Here is a 21,736-nt window from a genome sequence, read left to right on the forward strand (position 1 = left end):
GAGAGCCCTCTCGCAGCCTCGTCCGGCTCGAGAGGCCCGACTGGCCGGTGCGGGCAATCTTTGCCCCGGCAAGTCCTTGAAATCTATATTTAGTGCACGCCACCCCTCCCCCACGGCGGAGGCAGGCGGGCGCGGAGGGACCCCGCCCCCGCCAGACGTGTGTGTCGTGTGTGCTTGCGTCCCGCGCGGGTTGCTCGCCCTCCGCCTCCGCGCCTCCCTGCCCCAGGCCGGCTGCTACCCCTGCGCCCCTCGCCCTGCCAGGCGGCGTGGGTCAACATGGGCCAGGAAGAGGAGCTGCTGAGAATCGCCAAAAAGCTGGAGAAGATGGTAGCCAGGAAGAACACGGTGAGGCTGCAGAGTTTGGGCCACAGCGTCCCGCCCGGGAGTGCCGGGGCGCGTGCTGGCAGGGTGCCGGGGAGGCGCGTGCGGGACTGGCCCGAGGGAGGCGCGGCTGGTCCGGGCTCAGCGCCCCTTTGGGGACTGCTGGGCGCCACAGAATGGGCGTGTGCATGGCTGGGGCGCCAGGGTGGGGATCATGCGAGTCCCGAAGACGAGCTTTGTGCATGTACCTCGGGACTTGTAGGGTTCGTGGGCCCCGGGATAGTTTGTGCAAGGTCTGGGAAAGCGAGTGAAGAGATCGGGACCTGGAAAAGGACTTTCCGAGTCCCGGGACGGACGACGACCGCAAAGCCAGGGAATGTCGGCGACGGCGGGTGGATGGAACAAAATCCTGGTGGCCCCCAAAGTGTCAAAGAAACTTGAGCTGATGAGGGGTGCTGAGTCGCGTCTGCCTTGCACCCGGGAGTGGTTCTGGGGGAGAGGAGCGAAAGGCCACGGATCCCGCGACATCACAGTTTCAGGCGCCAGGAGCTGTTCTGTTTGCAATTTCCCCTTTCCTTGGCCGGGCTGGGGCCTGCGCCCGCAGGGCCGAACAGGTGCGGGACAGCCGCAGCCCTCTGGGCCCGCGGGCTGGGGGGAGGGGGCCGGGCTGGAGGCCTGGGCTTTGCGCACCGACCCGGAGGTTGAGGAGAATGAGGCAGGGCTGGCGGTCCTACCTGCGGATACTCGGAGCACAGAGCGCAAGCCAACTTGAAGTTAATGTTTGATCCTTCCAGTGATCTTTGCCTCAGGCTGGCGCCGCGGGATTGCCCAGCCAGAGCAAATTTGGCCTACGTTCAGGGAGGATCTGGGCACACCCGGGGGCGGGGGAGGGAATAGAGGGGAGGGTGTCCTGTTGGGCATTCTCCCCCTCAACCTCCCCATCTCGCCCTGTCCCAGGGCCCTCCTCTTCCCACCATTCATAGTCTTGTGCTTGGAGCAGGACTTGCGTTTCCAAGGCCTTCTGTGACCCTAGGAACTTGGGAAAGGGATGGATAGTAAGGGAGGTTTCAACGCAGAGAAAAGAGAGGCATCGCTGCACCCATGAAATGTCAGGAAGCCGGAGAGCAGACATGAGCAGTAATGAGTTGATGTTGATATAAAGGCCAGAGCCTCAGTTTCTTCATCTGTAAGAAGAAGCTGAGATTGCCTACCTCCTGGGAAGGAGTGTCACTAGGTTTTTGTCTCTGCTGGCTGTAGAGGAGGGTGGAAGAGAGGTGACGCCCTTAGTAGGACTTGGAATGGTGCCAGCTAAGTTAGAGAATGAGACCTGCTTCTGCACAGCGAGATGAAACAGAAACCTGCAGAGGGTTCTCACCCTTACATCCTAGGCTCCACCCACCCCATTCTGGGATCTTCCAAAATCTGAGAAACTGAGCCACAAGCCATGGGGGGCACTTTGCCAACTCGGGGTAGCAGAGCCCAAACCCCGTCTTCTGAACTAAATTCCACGGAAAGTAGACAGGTTATCCCAGCCCTGCTCCTTATTGACTCAGGTTTGGGCCAGGAGATTCTGGGCCTCTGGGTGAGAAGGGTGGAGAGTGGGGGATGGGGTGGGGAAGTTGAGGAGACCAGAGAAAAGTAGCTTGGTTGGGAATAGAGCTCTGGCCGAGAAGGACAGGACTGGCCCTGGCTTCTCCTCACTCCTCGGTGGCCATAGGCCCACCACTCTACTTCTCTCCAGGCCCAACTTTCCTCTTCTGTGAAATGGGAAGAGAAGTGGTATCCCTTGCTATGCATTCCTGTGGAAGTAATCAGAGCTCTGTCCAGGAAAGATGCAGTTCTGGCCACAGGGTCTCTAGCTCAGAGCCAGTCTGCAGCCACGTCTGTGCCTGGGCTTTTCCCACTGTCTGAGTGGGCACAGAGCTCTGGGCATGTGATCAAGAAAGGTGGGGCCTGCTCTGGGAGTGAAAATGGGCCCGGCCTGGGGTGGTTAGGGAGAGGAGGACACACTTCCTGAAATAAGACGATCCTCCACGTTGCAACTCAGGCCCGAGGTCTACTGCCAATTACTGAAGTCCCAGCAACTTAGGGCTTTTGTCAGATACTGTCAGCCTGTGCCCATTGAAACAGCTTCAAATATGTAAGCGCCAAGTCACAGCTACACATACACACAATTATACACAACGAATATAGCTACACACAGAGCCATACACAATAATAACTAAACAAGCAACTATGAGTATAATCGCATATGAGACATGGCTACTGACCGTGACATGACAGATACACTGACGGTTATATTTACAGAAAGATACACAAAGACAACTACACAACATGGGTACACGTGCACATGCAGACAATAAGCAATACCCAGACATGTGAAACTACAAACATAACACACAGCTGCACTTACGTATTGAGACATTATAACCTAGGCATCATTCCACAGAGACAAATAAACACATTGTGCTTTGAGTTACATACCCACAGCTCCTCACCTGGACCAGAGATACTGCTGGCTACACATCTGGGTACAGAGAGACACACCTGGCAATGCAACACTTGCTCCCAACGTTTTGTGAGCCCACTACAAGTGGGGCTCATGTCTGTTCTTCAACATGACCCGGCTATACAGTGTGACATATAGAGACACGTGTTCAGTGGTGAAATAGAACTGGCCTGACACTGATGGTTGAACTTTCAGGTATTTTGCAAGCCTGTTGTTAAATACAGCCATTATTTTAAAAATTAAATTGTAAGCTTACAATTAAATAAATTATATTAAAAACAAAGGGAATAAGTCCTGGCAGGTGTGGCTCAGTGGATTGAGCATTGTCCCATGGACTGCGAGGTCCCAGTTCGATTCCTGGTCAGGGCACATGCCCGGGTTTTAAGCTCGATCCCAGATACAGAGTGTGCAGGAGGCAGCTGATCGATGTTTCTCTCTTTGGAACACACACGCTCCCTCCCACTCTATCTGAAGATAAATGGAAAAATATCCTTGGGTGAGAATTTAAAATAAATAAATAAATATTTAAAAATAAACAAAGGTAATACATACTCCAAAATAATCACTTTCTAATTACTTTACTACATTTTACCATCATCTACAGTCTAGAGCAGTGGTTCTCAACCTTCCTAATGCCGTGACCCTTTAATACAGTTCCTCATGTTGTGGTGACCCCCCACCATAAAATATTTTTGTTGCTACTTCATAACTAATTTTGCTACTGTCACGAATCACCAGGGGAAATATGTGTTTCCGATGGTCTTAGGCAACCCTTGTGAAAGGGCTGTTCGATCCCCCAAGGGATCAACAAATCAGGATTTTTTTCCCTTGAGAACTGCTTGTTGAACATTGACCAGCATACCACTGCACTTACGCATGTTGATATTCCATGATGGTACAAGTCTGGACAGATCCATGTCCATACTTACACAGCTGAATAGTGGTTCGAGCCTAAAATGCCTGAGTTTGAATCCCCGCTCTGTTCTTCATAACTCTGAGGAAATTATTGAACCTCTCTGTTTCTTGGATTCCTCTTCTGTGAAAATGAGATCATCTGTAAAAATTAGGGTAGTAATAGTGCCTACCTTGTAGGGTCATTTAAGAGTTAAACAAGCCCTGGCCGGTTTGGCTCAGCGGTTAGAGCGTGGGCCCACGGACCAAAGTCGTGGGTTTGATTCCGGTCAAGGGCACTACCTCGGTTGCCATTCATCCCCAGCCCTGGTTGGGGTCGTGTGGGAGGCAGCCACTCGATGTGTCCCTTTCATGTCAATATCTCTCTTTCTCTTCCTGTCTCTCCCTCCCACTCTATCTGAACAAAAAATGAAAAAAATGTCCTTGGGTGAGGATAAAAAAAAAGTTAAACAAGATGCCCAGTCAATGGTTGAGTGTTGACCCATGCACCAAGAGGTTGGCAGTTGATTCCCGGTCAGGGAACATGCCCAGGTTGTGGGCCCGATCCCCAGTGCAGGGGCATGCAGGAGGCGGCCAATCGATATCCTCTCTAATCAGTGTTTCTGTCTCTCCCTTTCCCTTTCTCTCTCTCTAAAAATCAATAAAGAAAAAAACTTTTTGAAAAAAGAGTTAAGATAATGCACAGAAAATACTTAGAACAATGTCCAGCACATAGTAAGCCTTTAATTAATCTCACACACAGAGTTATATGCCCACAAGTTTACACACACACACAAACCCACAGGTCACACTTCTGAAAACAGACTGTGAATCCAGCTCTAAGGGAGGCTGAGGACTGGCCGCCCTTGGGACATGGGCCAGGAAACCTGGCAGGAGCACAGGACACAGTCAGCTGGTGCTCCTCAGGGAACCAAGCTCAGGACAGGAGGCTGGGGCTGGCTTCTAGGAAGTGAGTGGAAGCTGAAAGGGTCAGGGGTGGTTCAGGGCCTGGCCGCCAGCGGATTTTCAAATCTGTCTCCTTTCTTCCCCACCTACTCTCTCTTCCCGCCTTCTACTTTCTGCTTGATTCATTCAGGCAGGGAGCATGGCTATGGGCTGAACCCTGAGGGCTCAGAGACTAAAACAGTCCTCTTTACCCAAGAGGAACGAAAGTGTATGTCCACACAAAGACTTGCCCGTGAATGTTCCTCGCAGCCTTATTTGTAGTAGCCCCAAACTGGAAACTACCGAAAGTCCATCAACAGGTGAATGCATAAACAAGTTGTGGTATATGCATGCAATGGAAAACGACTCAGCAGTGAAAAGGAACTATTGATATACACAGCAACATGGATGCATCTCAGAACACGCTAAGTGACAGAAGCCAGACAAAAAGGAGGCTGTTACAGTACTCTTGATACACAATCCTTTAAAATGTAAGCACCTCTACCATGACAGAAAGCAGAATAGTGGTTGCCTGGGCATGGGGTTTGGGTGCAAGGAGAGAGGTGTTAGAAAGGGGAATTAGGAAACTAGGGGGGATGATGTCTATGTTCTTACTTTGATTGTAATGATTGTTTCATGGATGTATACATGTGTCAAAACTCATCCAATTGTAGCCTACAATATACCCAGTTTATAGTAGGTTCATTATACCTCGATAAAGCTGCAGAAAAATAAAAGCCACAGTCCTCACCGTGTAGAAGCTCACAGTTGGAAAGTGAGGCGAGGAGGATACAGACACAAAAGCAATAATAATAAGCTGCAAAATAATTAATTTTAGAAGAAGAGATGGAGAAGGAGAGAACATACCCAGTAGAAAGAACAGCCCAGAGGGGCTTGAACCCAGCCTGGGTGGCAGGGATGAAGTAGAGGGCTGACCTGGGGCAGATTCTTTTTCTTCTCTCTCCTTTCTGTTCCTTGCCTATTCTTTTACCACTTGTCTGCCTATATCCTGTAGTTGGAACAGTCTCCTCCCTATCTCCTCCCCTCCTCTTTCCAACCAAGACCACACAGTGGTCAGAGAGGGGCCTGGGGTAGAACCCACAGGCCTCAGTCCTCACCTTGTGGCCTCCTACAGGAAGGGGCCCTCGACCTTCTGAAGAAGCTGAACAGCTGTCAGATGTCCATCCAGCTACTCCAGGTGGGGTGGGGGTGGAAAATTTTGGGGACAGTGCTGGGAGGGAGACCTCCAAGGGTGGGGTCTGGGGGTAGTTTCTGAGGAGAGGGCTAAGGAATCTTGAGGTGCTCTGAGGGTGGGGACTGAGGCATTTAGATGGGCACAGGGGACCTTCCAAGCACAGGGGGCCCTCTGGGTCTGGAAGAAAGACTGATGTGTTTTCCTTGAATACCCTGATTCCCAAAGCCCTGGGCTTGTAGGATCCAAGAGGCCAATGATCCAAGGAAAAGTCCCCCATTTTTCGGTCCTCCCTGCATTGCCCATATAGCCCCCAAACATTACCAGATGCTCTTGGTTCTGAAAAGATCAGCACAGACCCAAGCTTCAGTAGCCAGAGCTGTGTCTCAAGGTACAACTCGAGCTTAAAGATATGCCCCCGCCACACCAGGGGACTGGGACCAGGGAAGGTCCTCATCATCTGCCAGACCCACCACCACCTCAGCTCTTCACCAAAGCTGCAGTTATTCATCAGTGCAGGGTGCTGGGCACTGGCCCTCACTCAGGACGGCAGGCCAGGGTCTCAGTCCGAGGGTCAGGGTATTATCTCAGCAACAGGTCAGGGCTGGGGCTCCGGAGAAGTTGAGGCTGGGGGAAATGGGTGGTATAACAGGGGAAGGGCTTGTCAACCAGGGCAGCCAATCCCGTGTGTCCATTCCCAGACCAGTCTCTAACCCTCTTGCTTTGCAGACAACCAGGATTGGAGTCGCCGTTAATGGGGTCCGGAAGTACTGCTCAGACAAGGAGGTGGTGTCCTTGGCCAAAGTCCTCATCAAAAAATGGAAGCGGCTGCTGGGTGAGAGGAGGAAAGGTCAAGTTGGACCATGTTTTTCTCCTAGCACCTGGGACAGGACTGTGCCTGGCTCATAGCAGGCACTCAGTGTATGTTTGCTGAATGACTTCACAAATGACAGATGTTCTCTAGTGGGGAGTGCCAGTGTTTGTCTACTCAAGTGCGAGATTTGTAGATATGGAAGTTTTCATGCACATGTGCCTGCGTTGTGTATTTCTGTTTGCTTGTGTGTTTGTACATGTCTGTAGATACATATTTGTATGAACATGTGCATAGGTGCATGTGCAGATGTCTTTGTCGCCATGTGTGAGGGTGCATTTGCACACATGTGCATATTGTATGTGCATCTGTGTATAAATGTGTGTGTGTTGGGGGAGCGTGCCCCTGCCCCTGCCCCTGCCCCTGCCCTTCGCTCCCTCCTCTCAAAGCCCTGCTGGGTTCGCTGAGGCAGAGCTGAGTGAGCAGTGCTGCCCCCCCTTGGGTTTCAGACTCCTCTGGATCCGCCAAAGCGGGAAAAGGAGAGGAAAGAGAAAAAGCCAAGAAGAAAGAAAAAGAACTTGACTCTCCCAATTGGAAACCAGAGGCAGGCCTTTCTCCACCAAGGAAAAACCAAGGAGAGGAGCCCAAACACAGGTACTTTTTTCTGGGAGAGAGAGAAGGGGGCTGACATTTGTCACGTCCCCTGCCAGCAGTTCTGTGTATATATATCTTCCCTTAATCCTCACCACCCGAGAGGTGGTTATTATTATTATCTCCTTCAGGCCCCCCTCTGGAGCTCAACCAGAGGGACTCACAAGACCCAGCTAGGCTGTCCTTGGCACCGACTTCATCTAGAAGGATGCAGGGACAGGAAATGCAGTGTTGTTGACACACTCAGGCCTTTTCTCATCAGCAAGAGTTCCCATAGGGGACACACAGCATCTGTTCTCTGGCCCACTCAGGTAACAGACTAGGTGCAGGGAAATGGGACCCCAATGGATGGGGACTCCCTGACTTAGATGTCCTATGTCCCAAATCTTATAACAGTCTTATAGACAAAACTTCCAGGATTCCAGCGAGGGCACTGACCAGTTACTCACTGCACTCAGGACAGCCAAGAAGCTGTGGGTTTTCACTAATTGTTTATAGTTCATTCGTAGCCTTTCTTGTCTAGACATAATTTACCAGTCAGCGCTCATTTGTTCTAGAAGCAATGTTCCCTGGTGATGCAGCTGATGTCCTACCTTTGTCAGGGTTGCAGGTGAATGGTGCTAGGAACACACTTGCCCATAGAGAAGGAAGTGTTTTGTTGGCTCTTTATTCAAGTTCCCATTTGGTGATGAGGAGGCTGAAGGTTGGGGAGCTAGACTTTCCCAGGATCACAGCCATTATGTGATCGAGTAGGATTCCAGTCTTTGTCAGAACCCTAGAAGAATAGAACAGTTATTTGTGTCAACGCTGTGCCCATTCCCCCTTGCTCACCCCAACCAGGGTCCCCCAAATTGCATGACTTTCAGCTAGGGCTCAAAAGCCTTGTCCATCACAAGAGATACAAGCCTTCGTGGATGTATAAATAAGTCCTACCACCCTGGCTGGTTTGACTCTTGGACTGAGAGAGAAACATCGATCAGCTGGTCAAGGGCAGGTACCTAGGTTACAGGTTTGATCCCTGGCCCTGGTTAGGGTCACGCAGGAGGCAGCTAATCGATGTATCTCTCTCACATTGATGCTCTCTCTCTCTCCCCCCCTCCCCCCCGTCTCCCTTCCATTCTATCTAAAAATCAATAGAAAAATATCCTCTGGTGAGGATTTAAAATAATAATAATAATAATAATAATAACAAATAAGTCCTGTCTATTGCATATATGAGATGATAGATCACTTAGTTCCTTTGTGGGGAGGTCCTCTGTTGTTCATCTAATAAATAAGGGGTGGGCTTGGCTAGTGTGGCTCAGTGGTTGAGCATCAACCTATGCACCAACAGGTCACCAGTTCAATTCCTGGTCAGGTCACATGCCTGGGTTGTGGGCTTGATCCCCAGTGGGGGGCGTGTAGGAGGCAACTGATCGATGTTTCCCTCTCACATCAATGTTTCTATCTCTCCTTCTCCCTTCTCCTCCCTCTCTAAATAATCAATAAAAACGAATTTAAAAAAATATATATTTATTCACAGTGTGCCACCTCCAACAAATGAAGCAGTTTTGTTTTTTTCTCTTTCCTCTCAGTCCTGAACTACTCACATACGTAATTTTTCCATTGCTGTAGATTGAGTGTACAAACTACTGTGTTCTTGTTCATTTATCTTCCTATTGCATTCTAGGCATTTTTTCATGTTCCCGAATATAGTTTTCATAATGATCATTTACAGTAACTAGAGAATATTTCTGGTTTGTTCTAAAAAGAAAAGCAATGAAGAAGGGCCAGAAAATGGTGAGGTTCAGGGGTAGAGGCTGGTGTCTTCTCTCCTTTCTCCGCCTGCAAGACTTCCAGCTTCCTGCTCTGGTCTGCACTTGTCCATGCTCAGGAGGTTCTCAGGGAGGAACCCCACAGAGGACCTCCAGAGCCTGATGAGGGATTGGAGGAACTCCTGGGGTTCAAGCTGGAGTGCAGGCCCAGAGCCGGAAGGGTCTGGTCCACAGGGTAATTAGAGCTAGCCCCTACAGCTAGCTGCCTCGCCCACTGTCTCCCAGACCATCTGGAAGATGGGGTGGGAGCTGGAAATCCATGCAGGGACATTGCATAGTCCGGAACACAAGAAATCAGATGCCGGGGATTCTGGAGCATAAGGACTTATTTGTGCTGGGAACTGCTGTAGGGACATGAATGATCTAATGTCTTCCTCCCAGACAGCCCCAAGACATAGGTTCTTTTCTTCTCTGACAGGTGAGGGAACCCGATGCTCAGAGAAAATGACTCGCCCTAGGGCAGAGCTGGGAATACAACTCATGTCATCGCCTCCCTTTTCAGAGTGATAAATGTTATATATGTGTATGCATACAGAAAAAGATCCGGAAGGAAAGACGTTCCTTTTTTGTTTTTAATCCTCACCTGAACATATTTTCCCATTTGTCTTCAGATAGAGCAGGAGGAAGGGAGAGAAAGAGAGAAACATCGACGTGAGAGGGACACATCAACTGGTTGCCTCCCACACGACCCTGACCAGGGCCGGGGACCAACCGCAGCCGAGGTTCATGCCCTTGTCCGGAATCGAACCCTCGACCCGTTGGTCTGCAGGCTGACACTCTAACCACTGAGACATACTGGCCAGGGCAACATTAAACTGAATAGTTGTTACCTCTGGGGCAGTTTGTTTTTCCACTTCTTTGTTTTTATATTTCTATACTGTTTGACTTCATAGCATTCGGCAACAAATATTTATAGAGCGCCTCCCTGCGAGGCACTAGCCTATTTGCTTGGGACATGTCATTGCGGTCCCCAGCCCTGAGACGTGGATTCCAGTGCAGGGGTTTCTCTGGGAAGTGATTCCAGGAAACCACTGATTCCAGGCAGAGGAGTGAGGAAATGAGACAGGAAGGGAAAGGAAGCCAGCACGGGGTGTGTTAGTGAGCGGGTTACTGCCGTGGGCGACCAGGGCTTAAATCCTGTTCGGCAACTCTGACAGTGGAGAACACACCTGGGCTTGACCCACGTGAGGGCCGAGGAAGGTGGGGCATTTGTCCACCCGGCACTTCCAGCCTCCTGGCCCGCTGGTTCTCCTGGAGCAGAGAACTCCCTCAGCAGGCTGCGCCCAGGGGAGCTGGCAGGAGGCAGGCCTCGGGTTCCGGTACACTGGGAGAATCAGTGCCCGAGGGCACGGGCTCAGCAAGGACACCGTCCACCGAACTCTGCTCTTCTGCGTTGACATGGCGGGTGTTGGACACACGTACAATAAGTAAGAACATTATGTTAGAAGTGACGCCTGAGCTGGGATGGAGAGCAGAGCTAGGTAAGTGAGATGGGGACTGGAGGCTGCAACTTACAAACAGATTAATTTTATAAAACCAATAAAAGGGGGAAATACATTCTATATCAAAAAGAATGCAGCGCCCTGGCCGGTTTGGCTCAGCGGTTGGAGCGTCGGCCTGTGGACCAGAGAGTCCCAGGTTCAGTTCCCGCTAGGGGCACGTACCAAAAAAAAAGAAAGGTTAAAACAAAAAGAACGCAGCTACATGCATTTTGGAAAATGGGGGGAAATTTTACTTCTAATCCCATCATTCTAATATTACCACGGTTAGCATTTGGGTGTGTTGTCTTTCGATCTGTTTTCCTCCTAGGCATTATCTTGCAAGACTTTAGGCACAATATCCATCTACTTCTGTATCCTGCTTTTTCACTTGTCATTTTAATGCAACTCTTCTATCTCCAAGGCCTCCTCCTCAGGTGCCTGTTGGGAAGGCTGGAGGTGATCTCCAACTCCCGGTGAGAATAAGCCATCCCAGGAATTCATCTCCATGGACTAGCCAAGGCCTGCCTGACAGCAAGGAGGAGAGGGCCTGCTGAAATAGTCGTTCATAATTAGTAACACATGGTATAACACATGTAACATATCTGGCTTCATTTGATGGAGGGTAGGTGAGGGTCACCAGCCAGCACCACCTGGAGCTTCCTTTCCCAGGTAGTGGTGGTCCAGGTGGGCTCTGTCGTCCTCAGCCAGCAGGCCAGGCTCCACGATGCTCTCTCCCCAGCCTCTGATCTTGCTAGATCAGTACTGATGCTAGAGCCTAGGAGAGTCTCATCTCCGATTTCTCTTCTTTCAGGAGAGACTCTGTGGATTCCAAGTCTTCGGCCACCTCCTCCCCTAAAAGACCGTCGATGGAAAGGTAAGGGAAGCCATGGACTTCTCCACCCCAGAGGTCCTGTTCAGCACGTGTCCCTCTCTCTGCTTTAATGTAGGAAGCTTGAGGCTGGGGAAGGAGGAAACCTCGTATGTTACGTTGTCTCCAAAATCTAAGATCCACACAGTAAGACTAAGGGGAAAGGGAGGGAGATTGGGGGACTGGTTGAAAAAGGTGAAGGGATTGAGAATACAGATCGGTAGTTGTAAAATAGCCATGGGGATGTAAAATACAGCATGGGAAATATAGTCAATGATATTATAATAACTATGTACGGTGCTAGTTGATATCAGGGGTAACACTTTGTAAAGTACATGATTGTCTAACCACTATGCTGTACACCTGAAACTAATACAAAATAATATTGAATGCAAACTATAATTGAAAAAAAATTTTTAATAAGCAAAAAAATATTTTAAAGACTAAGAGGGGCCCTGAATCAGAGGTGTGGCTCCTTCACTGGGGTGGCTGACCAGTCACTGTTGCCCCATCACTGTCTGGGGAACATTCTCAAGGTCAAGCTGAACACAGTGAGGACAGAGGCCTTGAGAGCCTATACCTGGAGTGAGAACTCTGGCTGGGGCTCAACTGGTTAGGATATCTACCCCAGAGTAGCATATATCATCAAGTCATTCACTCATCAAATATTTATTGAGGGCCTACTATGTGCCAGGAACTGTTCTAGGTGCCAAGGATACAGCAGTGAACAAAGGAAAGAAAAATTACTGCAGCCATGAGGCCTGTATTCTAATAGGGCTAGAGAGCAATATACATAATAACTAAATTATACAACGGTTTAGAACAGAGGTTCTCAATCTGTGGGCCGTGACCCCTTTGGGGGTCAAACGACCCTTTTACGGGGGTTGCCTGAGATCATTGGAAAACACATATTTCCGATGGTCATAGGAACCAAGACAGGCTCCTCTATCCTTCTCCAGGTGGGTCCGCCCACATGCAGATATGCGCACATACAAGAGGAACTGTATGAAAGGGACGCGGCATTAGGAAGGTTGAGAACCACTGGTTTAGAAGGTGACGTGTGCTATAGAAAACAATAGAGCAAGGTGAGGGGGATCGGGGAACAGTGGTCATTGGGGTGGTCAGAAGAGCCCTCACTGAGGACATGACCTTTGAGCAAAAGCTTAAACAGATGAGGGAATTAGCCATGCAGATGTCGGGGTCATTCCCAACCTAAGGAGCTGTGAGGTGACCAGTGGGGCTGAAGCAAATAAATGAGGGGGGAGAGTTGCAGGACGGAGCGAAACAGGAGCCACTGGAGAGTATTAAGCATGTCAATTATATGAGCAAACTCATCAGGGGCCGCAGGCGCTGTGCCGAGAGTGGGTTGCCAGGGCAGACGCACAGACCAGGAGACCACCTCGACAGTTCAGGCAGGATATGACGGTGGCTCAGGGTGGCAGCAGGTGGGAAGGAGCCGGGGACTCCACTTCGGATACATTTTGAAGGCAGAGCTGACTGGATTTCCTGACGGATTGGATGTGGGGCACAAGAGAAAAAGAAGAGTCAGGATAACTCCAAGACTTTTCACCTGAGCTCTGTCTGCAAGCATGGAGTCGCCATTAATGGGTAGGGGGAGGTCAGAGTAAATCAGGCAGCAGGCGAGATCCAGAGTTCAGGTTTGGATATGTTGGGTTCTAGGGGTATACCAGTCATCCAGGTGGAGAAGGTGAATGAGGCTGGAATTCAGGAAGCAAGTCTGGGCCGGAAATATACATTGCAGAGTCCTTGGCGTGTGGCCAGCATTTGAAGCTGGATGAGATCACGATGGAGACATTGTGGGGAAAGGAGTGAGTGTGAATTGCAGTCCAGTAGCAAGGTCAGAGGTCAGAGCAGGAGAAACAGGGCCAAAGGAGAGGGTCGGGCCAGGAAGTGGCTTAGAGATGGATCGAGACAAATGAGGAGGGTCCAGAGGCCATACTGGATGCTGGGACAACCAGGTGGGACAGTCAGATTGGCTTCTAGGGGAGTATGAGCGGGAGACGCACAGTTATTTTAGGCCTAAAGTGCCAGTAAGACTGCCACTGAAGAAAGGAAGAGGCCCAGTAATTAGGTTGCGGACGGCTTTATGAGGGTTACACAGGCCTGAGATGTGGATGGGGCTGCTGCGTGGCCCGGTTCCGACATGGCAGCTGACTGCCGGCCCCAGCTGGTGCGAGGGCTCCCAGAGGGCTGCACCGGCCTGGGAAGAAGAGCTCTGTGGTCCGTTGGCGATGCCTGCCCTGAGGGAGGCCTAGGAGACCTCCATGTCACTCTGGTCATTTAGAAACTTGCGGAAGCGTTTTTGGTTGTCACCATGACTTAGGGGGTATCTTAGCCAGCTGAGGCTGCTATAGCACAATACAGACATTTATTCCTCACCGTTCCAGAGGCAGGGAAGTCCAAGATCAAGGTGCCAGTCGATTTCGTTCCTGGTGAAGGCCCCCTCGCTGGCTCGCAGATGGCCCCCTTCTGGCTTTCTGCTCTGTCTGCACACGATTGGGGGGTGCGCTCTGGTCTCTCGTCCTCTTCTTATAAGGACTATCATCCCATCGTGGGGCCTTATCCTCATCTAAACTCAATTATCTCTCAAAGGCCTCACCTCCAAATACTGACTTCAACATATGGATTTGGGGGGACACAAATATTCTGTCTGTAATGGGTGTGGGGAAGGAGCACTCCGGCACTTAGTAGGCAGGGGTCAGAGAGGCTAAATATCCTGGACCGTGAAGGGCGACCCTGCACAGGGAAGGATTGTCCTGTCCCAAAATGAAACACTTGCCGCCAGTTCTGGGTTTGATGCTAGAATATAAACATCAGCATTTGTGGAAGGATTTACACCATCATACTCTTCTCCTGACTTTGCCTGTGGTCTTGAAATCTCCTAGCTCCATCCCATAATGCACTTTTTTCTGAAGGTCAGCCAAACGGTATATGTTTGTCCTCCCATGCAAACAGAAATGCCCTTTTTCTGTTGGTTCCATTTTCTGTTGGTTCAGTATTGGGGGTGGGCAACCTAAAGGGACAGAGCAAGTCTTGTACATTCACTTTATCCACGACAGACTGATTCTTGCACTCTCTAACTCTCTGGTTCATCTTTCTCATCCATCCATCCACCCAGCCATCCATCCATCCAGACATCTGATGTACACATTTGTTGAGCACCACCTTGCAAACATCCTCCAGGGGTCAGGGGCATGTGCACACCCTGGGTGATTCGTGGGGACTATGGCAAAATGGAGAGTACCTACCCGTCTGTAAGGGGCACCCACTAGCTAGCTCCAGCTGGTTGTTGCTTTATGGGAATGCAGGCCCAGTGTGCCATGTCTTCCAGGTTTTAAGGGAAACTGGACATCTAGATTTTCATATGAGACTCCCAGTTTTAAACATTGGCAGCACATGCACCTTTTCCTACGACATAGTAGGGCAAACAAAACGTATTTGAAGCCCTCCAGTTTGCAACCTCTAAGGCCAGGTAAAGATTTAAACTCATGAACTCGCCCTGGCCGGTTTGGCTCAGCGGTTAGAGCGTCGGCCTGCGGTCCCGAGAGACCTGGGTTCGGTTCCCGCTAAGGGCACGTACCTCGGTTGCAGTTTGTCCCCGGCCCTGGTCGGTCGTGTGGGTGGCAGCCACTCGATGTGTTCCTTTCACGTCAATGTTTCTCTCTCTCTCTCTCCCTCCCACTCTATCTGAACAAAAAATGGAAAAATGTCCTCGGGTGAGGATAAAAAAAAACAAAAAACAAAAACTCATGAACTCACCCTGGCCGGTTTGGCTCAGTGGTTGGAGCATCGGCCTATGGACTAGAGAGTCCTGGGTTCAGTTCCCCCTAGGGGCACTTACCAAAAAATAAATAAGTAAGTAAGTAAGTAAATAAATAAATAAACAAACTCATGAACTCTGCCTTCGTACAGCTAATTACTAGTTTACAGGCAGACACCAAAATACTTGTTTTTTGAAGATATAACACACAATGGGAACATCAGAAAAGTGTTCCATTATGATTTGAGAAGTCAAAAGAGACTTCATGGAAGAGAGAGTAGTTGTGCTGAAAATTGACAGATGAATGAATAAGAGTTTGCCTGGTACACTAGCCAAGAGAGGGCATCCCAGGCAGAGGGAATGGCACATGCAAAGGTGTGGCAGTTTGAGTGATCATGGTGCTGTGGGAACTGTAGGTGGAGTACGTACCAGGAAACAGACCACAAAGGACACCACTGTGCCAGAGAAGAAGATTGCTCTTTTTCAGCCGCCCTGGGGCCCAGCTGTGGGAATTGGTTGACTTGTTTTCACCTTAGACGGTCTAGATGCTTGGCGGTGCAGTAATTGAAATGCCCTCAAGGTGGCACGCGAGAGCAGCGAGCCAGGCCTCCTGGTACCACTGCTCTGACCTGGGGCGGGAGAGTTTTCTAAGTGCTTAATGGCATCAGACCATGTGCTGACGCTGACACATCCGGGAAGCAGAAGGAAGCTGTGATCAATCCAATCCCCACCTCCACCCTCTCTGCAATTTGACTCAGTGCCCAGTTCTGTGCATTGAAAGGAACATGAGCGTGGCTGCCTGAAATGCCACCTAGAAACGAATTCCAGCCAACCAGCCGGCTCCTAGCCAAGAGGAGGCACCAGGACTAGGAGTGCTCTGCCAGGAAGGTGGGGAAAAATGCAACAAACAGCCTAGCCTCACCCAGGTAAGGGGATTCTGGAAAACTGCCTTTTAGAGACACAGTGAGGGGGACTGAAAAGAATTTGGAAGGCAGGCAGACCTAGATTTGTAGTGTGATTCTGCCATTTGCTAGTTGGATGACCTAAGACAAGTCAGTTCAGCTCTCTGAGCCTCAGTCTATTGACTTGTAAAATGGGGATAATTGTAACTGTCATTCAAGGTTATTATGAGGATCAAATGAAGTAATGAAATGCTTAGCACTACTCCCAACCCATGTAAGCTCTTAATAAGTACATAATGCTTACTTATAATACTCACACTATGTATTAATAGCCCATGTAAATAGGCTATGTAAATTGCCTAACGCTTTGTTACTAGAATTCTCTTAGGTGCTTTAATCCTCTTAACAACTCTATAAGAGAGATACTATTGTTATCCCATTTCACATGTGAGAAAACTGAGGCACCTAGAGGAGAAGATACTCACCCAAGGTCATATAGCTCCAAAATGGTGATGTCAGGCCTTGAACCTGGGAGTTTGGCTTTGGAGCCTGGGTTCTTAATAAGTATACTACCTCCGTATAGGCATTCCCTACATGACAATGTTATTATTGCTGTTTGCTGTTGTGCCTTCTTCCAAGCAGCACCCTCGGGGTCCCCCTGGTAGTTCCCCATTGCTGGGTCCTAGACGTTGAGGATGTGGTGATGGGGCACACAGGTCAGCGAGGGTCAGCACCAAGAAGAATCTGGAGCGCCATCAGTTCTAGGAGATGGGTTGGCCCCGGTCCTTGGAGTTAACAGACACTGGCTTAGATCCTTCTCTTGTCACTGGCTTTCCAAAGAGGACTTGTCCCCCACCCAGCTCATCTCTGTTAGACCCCTTTCTTCTCTCTGTGGCCAGCTTCCTCAACTCATTCTGTATTCATTCATCAACAAAGGTTCATCAAGTACCTTCCGAGAGCACTGTTAGAGGTGCTGGGAGCATGTGGTGAACCAGCCAATGGGGTCCCTATGCTGTGGAACCTGTAATCTGGAGATGGAGGCAGACAATGTTTGTAAACACATAAACAAGTTAATTATAGACCTGGATAAGTGTTATGAATGCAAGAAATTAGGTCATGTGCTAGAGAGTTACAGGGCAGGGACAGTCTGCTTGGCTGGGGTGGTGAGGGACAGCCTCCCTGAGAATGTGATATTCAAGCAGAGGCCTGACTGGTGGGAAAGAACCAGTCATAGGAAAATCTGGAGGAGGACGAGTCTTCTCGGAGGAGGGGCCAACTGTGCAAAGGCACTGTGGTGGGAGGACAGGTGTGTTTAGGGAACAGAAAGCAGGAGGGCAGTAGAGGCTTCAGTGAATGGTAAGGGGAGTTCAGCAAGAGATCATGTCAGAGGGTACGCGGGGCAAGACGGGGAGGGGATGGGAAGCCATGGGGAGGAGTTTGACTTTATGCTGAAAATAATTGGAAGCCATGAGAATGTCAGAAGCAGGCGAGTAATGGGGTCAAGTGTGAGTTTTTTAAAGCCCTCTCACCCCTGCCAAGCAAATAGATTGTAAGGAGGGCAAGAGGATAAAGGGAGACTAACTTCTGGGTTCTTGTGGCTGTGCAGGGAGAGCCCAGTGGTTGGGACCAGAACTGGGTGCAGGGAGATTCATTTGGTAGCAGGCAGCCCCTAGACTCTCCAAGTGATACCCTTCCGAGCCTTCCCTCACCCGCGCCTTTCCCTCCTGCCGAAATCTGACCCCGGAGAGAGCTGGATCACAGCTCCCCCAGCGTGTGTCCTGCTGCCAGGCCGCCCAGTTGTCAGGCGGGTTTGGGTAGAGTCCAGGATAAGTTAGTCTTAGAACAGTAAGGTTCAAATGGCATTTAAAAAATATGTAAAAGCTAGAAATCCCTTTGGATAAAATTTTTGGAAACTCAAAATATAAACCTTATAAAACCAGAGCCTTCCTTCCCCAGCCCACTCCGCTCTCGAGGCAGCACTGAGACACCTTGGCGGAACCTCATGGTTCCAGAGCACACATCAACCCCAGTGGTCCAAGGGCATCTGTGGTGACCGAGGGGACCCAAGGTCAGGCCAAGCAGCAAGGGTTGGGGTGTGAAAAGGTCACCAGCAGAACTCACATGGAAGAGTGCTCAGCAGGATGTTGGATGGGATTCTCTCATAACCCCTGATGTTTAAGACAGGGAAGGCTGGACTACTCAGTCAAACACAACTCCTTGGGCCTGACTTTTCAGAAGCCCAGCATTACCCAGCCGGTGTGGCTCAGTGGACCAAGCATCATCCCACGCACCGAGAGGTTGCTGGTTCGATTCCCAGTCAGGGTCATGCCCAAGTTGCAGGCTTGATCCCCAGTAGGGGGTGTGCAGTAGGCAGTCGATCCATGTTTCTCTCTCATCGATGTTTCTATCTCTCCCCCTTCTTCTCTTTCTAAAAAAATCAATAAAAAAGAAAAAAAAAAAAAACATTAAAAAAAAAAAAAAACAGCCCTGGCCGGTTTGGCTCAGCGGTTAGAGCGTCGGCCTGCGGTCCTGAGAGACCCGGGTTCGATTCCCGCTAAGGGCGCGTACCTCGGTTGCAGTTTGTCCCCAGCCCTGGTCGGTTGTGTGGGTGGCAGCCACTCGATGTGTTCCTTTTGCGTCGATGTTTCTCTCTCTCTCTCTGTTCCTCTCTCTCCCTCCCACTCTACCTGAACAAAAAGTGGGAAAATGTCCTCGGGTGAGGATAAAAAAAAAAAAAAGAACAATTTTAGAAGCTCAGCATCATCTTTCTGAAGGGAAGACGTGCATCCATAGCTCCAGCTGTGCTGCTGCCCCAGCTGTGCACTGTACCCAAGAGGTACACAGGCAACCATGTGAATGGCACCCCCTGAAGGTAGGAAAGAGAGCAGCTCCTTAGGACCACCCACAAGGGTTCAGTGTGGTAGACCCTGGAGTGGAGGGAGGAGGGGTCCCTAAATGTCTTCAACTCTGATGAGGTTTTTCCTAGGAGAAATGAGGGCTGGCTAGCTGATCCTGGTGGGTTATTGAAAGAGAAGACTGGGAAGAGTCAGAGGTGAAGGCGAAGACATGTTGACTGCCTGCCCCTCCCAGGAGTAGTGCAGAAACCAATCTGAAAGGGAGGAGTTGCACAACTATCACTGCACCCTCTCATCTGTAAAAGGGGGCCAGTAACTTGTCACTCTCAGGCTTGCAGAGAGGAATAAGTAGCGAAAGGCAGTAAATGATGACTTTGTTGTTACCATCCTTAACAAGCCCAAGAGTTTGGCCAGATCCTTTCTCTCCAGTTCCCTCACCTTCATGCTCCAGCTGCCCTGAGCTGCTCCACACGCCCTTGCAACCTGAACTTTCACCCTTCCGGGCATTTCTGCCAAGCATGCATTTCCCTTCCGCTCCTCTGGGGGCCAACCCTACTCCCCACCTCTCGCTGAATTTCATCATAGTGTGACCTGTTTGACATTTCTTTCTTTTTTTATTTTTATTTTCTTTATTGATTTTAGAGAGAGAGGAAGGGAGAGGGAGAGAGAGATAGAAACATCAATGAGCGAGAACATCGATTGGCTGCCTCCTGCATGCCCCCCACTGAGGATTTGGCCTACAGTTTGGGAAGTGCCCTGACTGGGAATCAAACCGGCCACTTCTTGGTACATGGGTTGATGCTCAACCACTGAGCCACACTGGCCGGGCCCAGTCCAGTATTTTATTATGGCAACTCAGGCAGACTAAGACACAGTTATCTTTACAATTGTGTGTGTGTGTGTGTATTTATTTATTTATTTATTTATTTATTTATTTATTTATTTATTTATTTGTGTGTTTTAAGCCAAAACCACAATGGGGTCATTCTTAGGCAGTGTATCAGGAGTTAAGAGTGTTAGTGTTGGGCTCTGACCAGTGTGACTCAGTTGGTTGAGTGTTGTCCCATGCACCGAGAGACTGCTGGTTGATTCCTGGTCAAGGTATATATGGGCTCAATCCCTAGTAGGGGGCATGCAGGAGGCAGTCAATTGATGTTTCTCCCTCTCTCTCTCTCCCTTCCCCTCTCTCTCCAAAGTCAACAAAAACATTTTATTTTTTTGATTTTAGAAAGAGAGGAAGGGAGAGAGAGAGAGAGAGAGAGAAACATTGATGAGCGAGAACATCAATCGGCCACCTCTTGGATGCCTCCCACTGGGAATTTGGCCCACAACCTGGGCATGTGCTCTGACCGGGAATCGAACCGGCAACCTCTTGGTGCATGGGTCGACACTCAACTACTGAGCCACACTGACTGGGCAAAACATATCATTTAAAAAAAATAAAAGAGTGTTAGAGTTGGAATCAGACAGGCCTGAGTTCATGTCTCAGTGGTGTAGCTGTCTAGGTTTGTTTCCTCATCTGTAATGGGATGCTAACAGTGTTTACCTCCTAGGACTGCTGTGAGGATGAAATTAGAAAGTGCTCCTACTGTGCCTGGCACAGTTCCTGGCACATGGTAAAAGCCATCCCTGTTAAATGGTGGTGCATTTGCTATTCACTAGTCTGTAAGCTCCTTGAGGGAGGGAGCTTTTCTGCTTTGTCTGCTTTATCTCTTGTTCTCAGCACAGTGCCTGAGAATAGGTGCCTAATAAATATTTATTGAATGAGTGAATAATGGTTCGATGAGAGCAGAGAGAGAGAGAGGTCACACAGTGCTGGACAGAGTTTCTGGCGTGGTCACGCTGCTCTGTAGCCAGCAGAGCACAGCGGTGGGCGAAGAGCCTGGTACCGAGTTCAACTGCCTGGGCTTTAATTCTGGTTCTACTGGTTCCCAGTTGTGTGACCTGAGCAACATTATTTAAAATGCGTCTTTAAATGCATCTATCACTAACATGAAACTCTAAGATGGAGATAAGAATAGTATCAACCTCTCGGGGTTGTTATGAGGATTAAATGAGATGATCCATATCGAGTACCTAAAATAGTAACAATTGTAGGGTGGTTATGAGATTAAAGGAGGTCATTGCTCAATAAATGCTTAATTTGCTGAATGTCAGAATGTCGATTACTGATTGTCATCCTCAGATCAAACAGCAGCAAATCAAAAGCAGAGACCTCCCCCAAAACACCCAGCAGCCCCTCGAGCCCCACCTTTGCCCCCTCCGTCTGCCTCCTGGCATCCTGCTATCTCACAGGGGACTCTGTCCGGGACAAGTGTGTGGAGATGCTCTCAGCGGCCTTGAAGGCAGATGGTGAGAGGGCCTGGGCCAGGGATGGGGGAGGGAAGGGCTTCCCAAAGGCAGATGAGATGCGGTCCTTCTCAGTGCCGTGGGAGTGGTACAGGATGCTGTATTTCCCAGCACAAGCAGGCCTCACTGCCAAGGTCCTGTCTGGCTGATGCCTGTGTTTCCCAATCTCTTTTAGATGATTACAAGGACTACGGGGTCAACTGTGACAAAATGGCATCAGAAATTGAAGATCATATCCTTGTGCTTTGCCAAGGCTGTGGGTGCCTGGACTGTCCAGCAGCAGGTCTCCCAAGTGCAGGGGACCCAGGACAGTGAGGAAGGGAAAGGGCTCCAGGGACAGCCCTGCTCTGCCCCTGAACTAGAGCT

General features: G+C 49.7%; 1 protein-coding gene across 2 annotated transcripts in view; it reads left to right on the forward strand.

The window, feature by feature from the left end:
• The first annotated feature begins 146 nt into the window (after window positions 1-146).
• Window positions 147-21,736, forward strand: part of TCEA3 (transcription elongation factor A3) — a 36,494-nt gene continuing 14,904 nt past the window's right edge. Inside the window, exons 1-7 of one of the 2 annotated variants that reach the window (XM_036256323.1) lie at window positions 147-345; window positions 5,802-5,864; window positions 6,588-6,693; window positions 7,179-7,323; window positions 11,427-11,489; window positions 21,207-21,373; window positions 21,546-21,602. In XM_036256323.1, coding sequence (XP_036112216.1) covers window positions 277-345; window positions 5,802-5,864; window positions 6,588-6,693; window positions 7,179-7,323; window positions 11,427-11,489; window positions 21,207-21,373; window positions 21,546-21,602 — 670 coding nt within the window. In that variant the 5' untranslated portion in view covers window positions 147-276. The remainder of the gene's footprint in view (window positions 346-5,801; window positions 5,865-6,587; window positions 6,694-7,178; window positions 7,324-11,426; window positions 11,490-21,206; window positions 21,374-21,545; window positions 21,603-21,736) is intronic. The other variant, XM_036256324.1, reaches the window with a different exon arrangement.

Source organism: Molossus molossus, unplaced genomic scaffold (assembly GCF_014108415.1).
Source record: "Molossus molossus isolate mMolMol1 unplaced genomic scaffold, mMolMol1.p scaffold_m16_p_12, whole genome shotgun sequence".
In the NCBI taxonomy this organism is placed as follows: domain Eukaryota; kingdom Metazoa; phylum Chordata; class Mammalia; order Chiroptera; family Molossidae; genus Molossus; species Molossus molossus.